General features: G+C 38.8%; 1 protein-coding gene across 1 annotated transcript in view; it reads right to left on the minus strand.

Annotated features, from left to right (window-relative positions):
• MMP16 (matrix metallopeptidase 16) overlaps nucleotides 1-6,420 on the minus strand; it is a 190,278-nt gene extending 183,858 nt beyond the window's left edge. The window contains exon 1 of the mRNA XM_084508687.1: nucleotides 5,953-6,420. Coding sequence (XP_084364813.1) covers nucleotides 5,953-6,084 — 132 coding nt within the window. The 5' untranslated portion in view covers nucleotides 6,085-6,420. The remainder of the gene's footprint in view (nucleotides 1-5,952) is intronic.
• Nucleotides 6,421-11,927: the final 5,507 nt, after the last annotated feature.

Below are 11,927 nucleotides of genomic sequence, written 5' to 3' on the forward strand. Positions count from 1 at the left end.
AATCTTAAACCAGTTAAAGAAGATGGTATATCCACTCTGAAGAAACAATGAACGGTTATGCAGGAGCATTATTCTACTGCAGGATGCCTTCTGAATAATGGAAGGGGAGAGAGCTTGGGATTGTTCAGGCTTTTTTTGCTGAACTAATAAATTGTGTATTTATTTTAGTAAGATCTTTTCAGAAAACATTAGGAATACATGTTTTGGCAGGTTTCTCTTGCACTAAATAAGGTGATTACATAAATCTTTTTGTTTAACTATTTTATTTCTTTTCTTTAGTGGAATTGAGAACAACTAATAGCTCTCAATTAGATCTCAAAATAGCTGTGATGCTCCATCACTAAGTAGTCAGAAATATGCAATAGAAAAATAAAGATGAAATAGAACTATAAACAAATCCGTCCTGCATCTAAGGTCTAAAACACTATGTCAGTGGTGAACTCTTCAGAACTGGGACCATTTTTTTCAATCTGTATTTGAACAAAATAAGAGGCAAAAAAATCTAGAAGGTTATCTGAAACATTTTAAACAACATTATCTCATGCTACACAGTAGAAAATTGATCTACTGTAATTTTTGTAAAAAGGAATTGTTTTAATTATAGCAGAGAATATACTTTACTGACTAGTAATCTCCACATACATTTATTTTATAATATTAAATGAGAGCCTATTTGTCATGTAGTAGGTATTTGCCTACTGTAACAGAAACGAGTTCTGTTGCCTATTAGGCATAAAACTTTCTGAACATTAGTTTCCTTATCTGTTCATCAGAAACCCTTACAGAAGGTTTTCTTTGCATCTGTATTTCCTCAATAATCAAATAGGAAATATCCCATATTATATCTATATTTTTATTGAATAATATTTCTCCATCTAGCCACCTCCATCACCAGATCCAAGCCTCCTAATCCTCTCCAGCCTCCTAATAATTTCATCTTGAACTTCTTGTTTTCACAAAGAGACAGTTCATTTAGTAGATATGTTATCCAAGGGCAAGATTGAGAATTTGAACAACTGAGAATCAGGCGTACTATCTGCACCTAAAAACAATGAAGATGACCCTGTAAATTCTTTTTAGGACACACAGCACTATTTACATCAAAAACACTTTAATTGCTTCTCCTTAATTCTCTCTGAGCTTGAATTTTAACAAGGTAGAAAAGTAAAGTTTTGTGCTTGCAAACCTGCTAAGCAAGCCCACTGGCTGACAAGTGTGTAAAGGTGATATTGGAAGAATGTTTCCCTCCCAAATGTTTATTCCCTTTCAATTGCCAGCTGAAGAATTAAACTGGACTGCTTTCAAGCTTAAATGACCCAGAGCCCATGAAAGAAAAGGTCCTAGATTACCACTGGACAGGAGATGGATGCTAGTTATAAACTTTATTAACAATGAAAACAATGTGGTTCTTAGGCACTTATAGCCATGGAGGAAATTGATAGTATTTTCTTGAAGTTTTGATTCTACTGTATTTTGTTCCACAATAAGAAATTTAACTGTCACACATCTGAAAATGGGAGGAGATAAAAGACTGTATTGTTTTAAAGAGCTGCTCACACTAAAATAAGATTCATTTTAAGACCTTCCCTAGGGATTCAAGTCTATAAATTTAGCATTAGAATAAAGAAACTAGAGTGTAACTGCCTGCTTGAGGAGAGAGATGATGAAGCATGCTTTGTTTCTAGTGCTTCCCACATCTCAGATACAGTGAATGAAACCAGGTGGGAACCTAAAAGCAGTTCTTTCCTTAACAGGCTTTATGCACATACCCAGCTGATGCGGTTACTCACAGGAATAAGAATATCCAGTATTAGAATACAAAATTGAATCTTATTCTAGATTCATGATTGACTATCCTGTCTTCTGACCAAGGTGTACTTGTTTAAGTAACCCTTAAATAATGTTGACATTGCTTTCTATTTTTTATATTAAATAAATATCATTAAATATACACAACTACTATTTAAATATATACATAAATTAATTGATAATATTAGAAGATGAGCTCACAGATCAATACTAGCTCAAACAGTACAATAATATTGGTTTTAGGAAAACATTTAAGTATCTATACAGTCTTACATGAATGATACTCATGAAAGACCATAGATAGACAATCCCAATAAGACATATTATTACTATAGTGAGGAACTTTGAGGGAAAAAAGAAAAGCCTGGCTGGCTCAGAATATCATCCTCTATCAGATTCTGAGAACAAATTATCTTGTGCTTGTTTGTATCAATTTTACTATTTAAATGTGTGTTTAATAACTGTTATTCCATTATCTATTTCACTGATGGGCATTTTCCTCTATTATTGTATGGAAATAATTTAAAATAGTAGAAAGAAAAACCTACATCATTAGCCATATCCTTCTGTTACTGCAATTGCTTATGGATGTTATAGTTCTGGACCAATAGTTCAACATTGAAAATAGGAAGCTACCAGTATAGTCCTTAGTTGTTCACATGATGTTAAAAGCAATGTTTCACCAAAATACCACTGGTAACCAGTGAACTTGACCATTAATGTTAAAATCTTCCTACACATACCAGTATGTGAAACTTAAACTTCATCATGACTTCTTCAACTATCAATTCAACTATTCAACCACCTCTCATGCAGCTTTAACACAAAACTCTCATTGCCTCAGAGTGCAAGTGTGCTCCTCCAGAGTCCCATACTCCATGACCTGAATCCTACTCAGCTATGTCTATTAAATACAATACTATATATATGAACACAATTCAGAATTGACAACTCAGGTATCATTGGAAGCTTAAGGACTTCATCCATGTAGATATTTGCTTAGAAGAATTTTACACAGAAGCAATAAAATTACAAAGAAAGAACAGTAATGTTCATATAAGCTTGTAACCTTCATCTGTATGTTTTTCTTTTAAAAGGCAACATTTTATTTAATATCTTTGAGCTACAGTAGTATCTCTTAAGAATTGCTCTGGCTCACAGCCCAACAAACCAGCATTGAAACAAACAAACAATCCAAAAGTGCTACAGAAATGTTTCTTTTCAATTAGGAAAATGAATTAACAGAGGCAGAATAATAAGAGGAAATAAAAGATCTCTGTTTTTAGAGGAAATAAAGGATCTCTGTATTTTATAATGTTCAACAGGTATTATCCGTACTTTATTTAGAAACCGGAAATAATTAAAATCTGCTTTCCAACCATCCTAAGTATCTGTTCAGGGACATTTTATTCAACTAAATATACACTGCTTCTTTCCTGAAACCTGTTTCATATGTAAATTTGTATTGCCATAAGAATTGTCATATATTCACACAATTTACCATCAAGTACAATTGTATTATGCACTTGTGCTGACATAGAGTGCTGTACAGCACAATACATACACTGCTACTGCCAACACCTTTGCCTCAGATTTCTCATGATTTTAGCCTTTGCTGTTCCCTACAAGAAGAAAGTTGAATTTGCAGTGCTATCCAAATAGCATGAACATGGGAATGGCTGTTCTGGGGCAAAACTCAAGTCTGTCTAGACAGGATCATGTCACAGAGTAGTCAAAAGCAGTGGTTTAGGGAAGAACCTCACATTAGGACAACTCTTGAATACCAGAGAAATTCCCTCAAAACTGATTCTGGCTCCCAGCAATCTGTGGCTCAAAGACTGAAATATGAAAAGAGACTGAGAGAGCTGGCTGGTATATGATGAACTGGGAGGAAGAACTTGAGATGGAATATTTCGAAGAAGGAAATATGTTCCCTCATCACACTACTGCATTTCACCCAGCAGTGTCTCTTGCCACTGGTATTGTCTTTTGCCCTCCAAACGTGTTGTTTTCCATATGGACGAGGTGGCAAAAATGAAACTGTTTCCCTTCTTTCCTCATAAAACCTCCTTCTGACTGGAGTTGGCCTCCTGTTCCTATTCCACTTGACGAAACCAATCTTTTTCTCCTCCCACACTAGCTCCATCTGCCGCCCGTCTCTCCAGCAGAGCCAGATGCCAGCAAAGCAGACTACTGTGGGAGGAGAAAGTTCTGTTGCTGGAATTTCTTCCCTATACCCTGCAGGGGGCCAGCCTGTGAAGCCTGGAGAGGCTACTGAGAGCAACTTCCTCCCTTCCATGCTGCTTTCCTATGCTCATCCATAAAGAAGGCAGCTGAGGACAGGAGCAAAAGGAGAAAACTTCAACATGCACTATGAAATTGGTGACTTCAATATTTACATAGCAAGATTCACAACAGACTACAGACTACACACTGCATAAACGCATAAGAAGACATGAGTGTTGCCCCAAAGCGCTTACAGTCATACTGAAGTGGAGATGTACATTTGTGATATGAAATGAATGAGAGGGACTAGTGTGCAGATAGCACACTAGGAAAAAAAAAAGAAAAGGTAGGATGTATGATCAAGAGAGATTTTAATGATGGAGTAAAGACGATACTTTCCAGAGAGAAAGAAGTCAGAGAGGGAAGCTGAGGTTGCGTGTTGCTAAGCAGAAAGGAGGACTGCATGTGGCAAGGGAAACTGCCATCCAAGAGGGAAAGGATAGAATGAAAGCAGACAAGGAAAGGAAATGTGATTTTGGTATGTATGAGGTGATCTTGCATGAGGAAGGATGAGAGAAAGTAAAGGTAAGGACTTGAGACAGAAAAGGAGACAGTTTAGGGATGGAAGACCATCTGCGGGGGTAGTCTTGACATAGACAGGAGCAAGAATGAGTGTCTCTAAGTGAGAAAAAGAGCTCACATAAAACAAGCCAGTATACAAATGTGCGAGACGGAGAAAAAGGCAAAGGCTTCATTTCTGTGAGAGAAAGAATTGTGGGAACATGAGATGAAAGAGACAAGGAACGAGTTGAGGGTGGTGCATGGGTGCAGCATAAAGTTTGGAGTGGGGCTGGCAGTACAGAAGAAAGAGAAATCACACCAAGATCTAACAGAAAACCGTTACAGCGTATGCGGAGTGGAAAGAGCACAAGCAAATTAGAGAGATGTAATGAGAAGATGAAAAAGAACAGACAGAAAGAGCACATTGAAAAAGATGAGGAAGAAGGGCTTACAACAGAATGAACAGAGTGACGGGAGGGGGAAAAGGAGGAGAGAATAGTTGCTGTAAAGTCAGTAAAAGCTCATTATTTAATAGGAAGCATTAGCATTATGTAAAAATATATATATATATTATAATAATAAATAAATAGAAAACGGGGTGCATACAGAAGAGTGACTGGAAATAGCTGTTCACTGAATTCTCACCGTGGCTACAAACTCTTAGGATTTGCCCCATCTAGGTAACCCTATGTTTTAACCTTCATTTTCACTTAGGAAAAAAAAAAAAAAAAACGTATTTCCTGGTCCTCCACACCCTCTAACTTTTGTGTTGTAGTTGCACCTTTATGCCATTTGTTTCACCGTTTCTAGTGGCAACTCTTTTTGTTAGCTTTAAGTGGGAAAAGGATCTTATTTTGCCAAACACTTCACCACAAAGAAACGCGCCCCACATCCCAAGTTTCCTTCCTCCTGTCCCCACAACACTCTTTCATTCATTCTTCTTTCCAAAAAAATAAAGGAAGAGAGAAGGATCAGAAGAAAAGGGTGGGGGTAACCTCAGCTATACAGTAATATCTTAGGTCCACGGTATTCAGAGAGCCTTCCCCGAGCTGTAGTGCCCAGCGCCGGGCCGGGGGCTGCCCGCCTGTCCCGGGGGGGCTGAGGGGGCACGGGCAGCGCTCCAGAGCCCAGCACCGAGCCTGGAGCTGCCGCCGGCAGCGGGATCGCCCTCGGAAACGCAGCCATCAGGGAGAGGAGCTAGCTGCCGGCTGCTGGAAAGAAATCGCCACCGACCTGGCTGCTTGATGACATGGCTGGCTGGGGGGGGGTCGATTTTATTTAGGGGATGTGGAAAAGGGAAGGGGGAAGCAGGAGCGGAGGGAGCACACGCTCGCACACGCATACGGCTGAGCTTACCTCCACATTGAAATACTGCTCCGCTTTGCACATTGTAGCACATAAAATCCAAAGGAAGGTTTGCAAGAAAAACACCCTGGACCGAGACACGAAATCCAACCGGCTTCCAGTGCTGAATGCGAGTACGATCATAGTGAACTGTGCTTCAACGGATGGAAGATCTCTCTCTCTCTCTCTCTCTCAATCCCCCTCTCTCTCTCTCTGTTCCTTAAACAAATACACAAACAAACCAGCCCCCTCCCCGGGTCGGTGAAGAGCCCGTAGCGCAGGTTCACCCACAGCAGGGGAGGAGGTGGAGAAGGAGGAGGAGGAGGAGAAGGAAGGGGCACTTGGCAGCTCCGGCAGCAGGCTCAGCTATCGCTCATCCTCCCCGCCAGTTCCGTACAGGGGGAATGTGGCGTCCGAGTGCCGCCGCAGCTCCGGCACGACTCCCCTCTGCCCGGCAGCAGCAGCAGCAGCCGCCTCCCCGTGTCCTCCTCCTCCTCCTCCTCCCCCTCCTCCTCCCCCTCCTTCTCTTCAGCCTCCTCCCCTCCCTCCGTCCGTCCGTCCCTCCCTCCTCCTCCTCAGCCTCCTCCCCCTCCGCCTCCGCCTCCTAACGGGGATGGCTCGGCTCCGCTCCCTGCCCTTCCTCTCCTCTCTCCCCACTTCTCGCCCCCCTCCTCATCCCAAATCCACGCAGCCCCGCCCGCCTCCCGGCAGCCACCTTGAAGGCGACGGCCCCGCCAGGCGGCCCCGCCGCACTCCGTCCCTCGCCCCCCCCGCCGCCGCCGGCCCGGCTCTTCCATCCCTTTATTTTTTTCGCTTCTGCCGGGGAAGGGGCCCGCAGCGTCCCCAGTGCCTCCTGCCTCCCTGCCGCCCCCCTGCGGGCCGCGGGGGGAGAGGTGGAGGGGTCGCTGGGGTACCCCCGGGTGACCGGGGATGGATGCAGAACCACCGCGGGGAAAGTTCCCCGAATGGTGTAGTTAGCGGTGATGTAAGCAAGTCAGTAATAAATAAATAAAAATAAAAGTGTATTTTTATTTTCAAAATCCATTTGAATATGCTCAGATGTACGGTCATATTATTGGGGGGAAAATGCCTTCCGATTTAGGCACATAAGCAATTATTGTGATTTTATGTTAAAAAGATCGTTTTATGAAGCTGTTTGATGTTTTAGCAGAGCTGCCCAGTCAAAGGTGGAGCAACCCATGACATCAGTGAGACAAGCTGTTGCGGTAATGCATCTTGTTCAGGTATGTACTGAAAAACAACAAAAACACAGGAAGAAAAAGAGTAATTTAGAAGATTCCAAGATATGAAAACTTACAATATGCTTAGTTATCAAAAAAGATGCACTAGATCAGGATATGCAACAGACTGGAAATAGAAGACATCCCTGACAGACAAGTCTACTTTATTGGGTAGTTGAGGTCAATGACCAGAATTAAAACTCATGCTGTTTAGACATACAGAGTTTTGATAACACTTAGTAGCAGAATGTAGGAATAAGGCAGGTTCTCCGTCTTTTGATATCTTAAAAATAAGGCAGTTATCTCTGAAGATGTCATGTTCTGCCTAACCAAAAGTTTTGCAATTTAGCAGAATTGCTATTGTGATACACTTTTTTTTTTTTTTCTTTCCTTTTTCTTTTTTTTTCTTTTTAACATTAACTGCTTGATCTAAAAGGCATTTTCTCTTCTTCAAATTATTAGTGATGTGGATGATGGAATCATGAAATATAGAGCTGGAAGCAAGCTAGAAGGACTTGCTGGCACTTTGGTGTCATCAGAAGTCAAAATGACATAAATAACAAATTAATGTATTGAAACCATAGCAAGAAACTTAATACTGACAAATGCAAATTACATTTGGCAAGAAAAATCAAAAAGTATGACACCAGTAAAACAACAACAGCACATCAGAAAAGAATCTGAGCAATGTAATGGATCTTAAAGTAAATATGAGTCAGCAACAGTTAAAAAAAAAAAAAAAAAAAAAAAAAAAGACAACCTCATCGTACAGTGTGTTAATAGCTGTCCTTTATTTCTGATAGGACAGATGATTTTTCTGCTAGGGACTGGTGGAGCCAGGAGCCAAGAGTGTTTAGTCTCAAACTAGACAGAGTCCAGAAGAAAATAATACTAAAACATTTAGAATGTAAGACATGGAAAATTTGAAATAAACACCATTTCTTTAGTCTGAGAAGGCCTAGGGGAAATAGTATGGAAAATTTTCTTTGTATGGAAAATGTTGCTGTGAAAAGGACAAAAATACTCTTTCTGTCTTCAGGATGAAGGAAAAATGTATCAACTAAATTATTTAGAAAATTTAGATTTAATGTTAGATGAAAACATTATAAATTTATTTCTAAATTTATTTTTTTTAATGCTAATTTTTCTTTTCTAGATTTATTCTTCCTAAAATATAAAGGTAGTAATACTGGGAACTAGATACCTAGGGGGAGTGTGGAATATCTTTCATATGGAGGTTTGATAAGCAATAATATTATAGCTATACCTTCCATTTTCAGTATAATGGATTGGAATATGTGATCTCATCTTTTTTTTTTGGGGGGGGGGAGGGGTGCTATTATATTAGTAGTTTCATTCATTTTATTATTCTATGAATTAGTAACTGGTTATTACTCAGGTATTACTTTGTGAACTAACAACTGATAATTCATTACTCTATGAATCAGTAACTGTTGGAAAAGAAGCACTTATCCTGTGCTTTTTGTTTTTCCTCTTCTTCTAAGGAACCTTCTTTTTATCTGTGCTCTCAGAAAGTGCTAGCTCTGTTTTTGTTGGTGTATTTTGTAACGTCCGCCATTAATGTAATACCTGGAAATGGATACATAAATCATAGAATCATAGAATGGCTTGGATTGGAAGGGACCTTAAAGATCATCTACTTCCAAACTCCCTACCATGGGCAGGGATACCACCCACTAGACTGGGTTATCCAAAACCCCATCCAAACTGGCCTTGAGCACAGCTCCTCTGGGCAACTTATGCCAGTATGTTCTGGAACTGGAACTTCATTCATCGCGCCTGTCAGGACTGCTCTGACAATTTATTCTGAAAAACATGGGACTATCAATATGATTACCTTCTTCCTTTACTCTGTATCCATTAGAAGAGGAAAGAAGAAAAGCAATGGTATGAATAGAACAGTGGAGAACAAAAACACACAAGTGTTTGTAAGGCTGTGTGAGAAAGATAGAGAGACCACAGTGATAAAGAAAGAGATTGGTAAGGAAAAAGAGCAGAAATATGTGGCCATGGGAAGAAATGAGGCAATGTCCATATGAAGGACAAAGATGACCTTTGAAGTGAAAAATTTCATTCAGGAATGCTTGTGTGAGGAAACACCAGCAGTGATGGGAAAGGGCCTTGAATATTTATGTGTAAGCTGGGGGCATCAATATACAGGAGTACCATCAGAGCCTCTTGGACGTTCAAGGTAGAGAGAAAGAGAAAAGAATTCTGAAACTCCATGCAGTGAGTTGTAGGTAGATATCTGTGTATGGGAGTGTGTGAGAGATTGGAGAAAAGGCAGGAAAGAGCAATGAAGATGAAAGAAAAAAGGAAAGAAGAAGAAAAATGGAACTGGAAAGAACTTGGAGATATTTCTTGAAGTACTTGATTGACTCAAGTCCTGTACTTTATTAGTGTCTTGCTGATTTCTATCTTTATGAAATAACAATGTGATATTTTCTATTCTTACAGCTCATACTGCTTACCAGCAGTAATTTATAAATGGTGAGCAGGTTTGTAGGAAAGCAAAACTGAAAAAACAAAACAAAACAAAACAAAAAAACTTTTGGCCTATTTCAAAGACAAGGAGAGCTCTTTTCCTGCTGCTCCCAACCAACCTACTAGCTCAGTTTTTTAGGTTCTGTAGATTAATTATATCTTTTATGGATGACTGCAGTCACATAAGTAGTAGTATGTACTAGAAGCAGGCATAGGCATCATTGAGCATGCCCATGTCCAGCTTTGAATACAGGGCAAACATCTTCCACATTACTGCATATACAATTCTGAATTAAAAAAAAAAAAAAAAAAAAAAAAAAAAGATAAGTAAAAAAGCACAAAATATTACATGTTGTCTTTGCTGACTTCTGTGGTGCTTAGCTGCTAATAGTACAAGCTGGAACTTTTTAAAGGAAGAGGGCTTTGTTGAAACATACCATAAACTGCAAGAAGTAAGGGTAAATATCACAAATCTTACATATCTATGGATTGCTACATTTATATATAGTTTGGAAAGATTTTCTACCCACATGGCCTTTTACTTATGAAATGAGGCTTTCATAGATGTGTCTATTTGGCAGGTCCTACAGGATATGAAGGCAACAAGTTTAACAGAATACAGGGAATACTGCATTTAACATGCATTCCTGCAACAATTATGCTCATATTGCCTCTGTTCAGGTCACTATTGGTCTTTATTGTGCAAGTTTCATTGTAGTCACAAGCCTATGTAGCCAGGAATTAGAACTGACTTATACTGCTAGTACACTTTCCTATGTTGTCTTACAGCTCCACTAATGGCTTTATAAAGTAGCTGAGTAAAGACAGGAGAAGTAAAATTGTGAAACTTCACACAATTGTAGTAGAATCACAAGGAAAGATCGTAGAATCATAAAATTCACTAATAATTCATATTTTGGTTCATGCTTGGTTGCTATTTTTCACCAAAAGCCAGTGAAGTCAAGGAGGAAGTCTGAAAGTGTAAAAACTTATAACTAACTAAATGAAATTAGTTAACTATCCATTGAATTTTTAATTCTAATAAAGTCGTAATGTCATAGAATAACTAATAAATTCATAATGTCATAGAATAACTTAGGTTCACAGGGGCCTCTGCAAGTCATCAGGTCCAACTACCTGCACAAAGCAGACTCAGCTCAGATTAGGCTACTCTCTCTGGTGCTTGTTTGAGAGTTACAAATCAAGTTAACCTAACCTAAGTATATAACCTAGTCTGCAAAATGATTTCCCTGTGTCAGGGAGATATTTCAAGGGTAAAATCTCTTTTGTGTGGCATTTGTCAGGCCTCCAGTTATTTTAGTCTTCGTAGTGACAGCATCCATTTCAGAAACTAGAGCAGATATCTCCTAATCTCTTAAAAGTAGGAGAGGTCACCAAGAGAAATAGCTATTGAAAATAAAATTCTGTAGCTGAAGACTGACAGAAGTATATTTTAAAGAGAAAGAAGACACAGTGTTAAAGAAAAATGACTCTTGGAAACAAAAACATTGTGAACTACACAATAACAGTAAAAATAATATATTTTTCTGTAATAAAATCTTAAAAAAAAATAATTTTTAGTAGCATGAGTTAGTACTGTGTTAGTGAATAATAGATCAAAAAAAAAAAAAAAAAAAAAAAAAAGCACCAAAGCAGCCAACTCCTTGTTTACTCCATGCAAGTACTCATATAAAACTTTATTTTCTCTACTCTATGACAATTTTCATGCTACTGTTTTCCCTTTCAATTGTAATACATTCTCTCCATGCTTTCTGATTTTTGTCTGAGTCTCCAGAGCAAGGAAGGTCTGTTTAAACATCAAGTCCATCAGCAATTTCCCAACATACTAAATGGGTCCATGCAGCCAAAGGTGTATGAATGGTCCAGCTGTCCTTCGGACTGTGCTGCTGATTACTCACTAGGTAATGCAGGAATAGAAGTCTAGTCAATGTTGTAAGATCTTAACAATTTATGTTGAATATTATCTCCTTCGTTTTTACAATGTGCCCTATATTGATGTTTTTAAAAGCTAAGGAAAGAACATGATGCACAAAACAGAAATAAATAATGTAGAGCAACAACAGGTGAGTCTGACAGACAGGAGTTCTGAGAAGCATAGTCAATGGCTTGTAAGGTAATAGAGTGCTTTTAAAAATATATAAAATATTTTTTTAAGCTTTGAAAGGTTTGGTCAAGAAAGGAACCAACAGGTGTTTTTCATAAGTTGTATTTCATAAGTAT

This window comes from Aythya ferina, assembly GCF_964211825.1.
Source record: "Aythya ferina genome assembly, chromosome: 2".
NCBI lineage: Eukaryota > Metazoa > Chordata > Aves > Anseriformes > Anatidae > Aythya > Aythya ferina.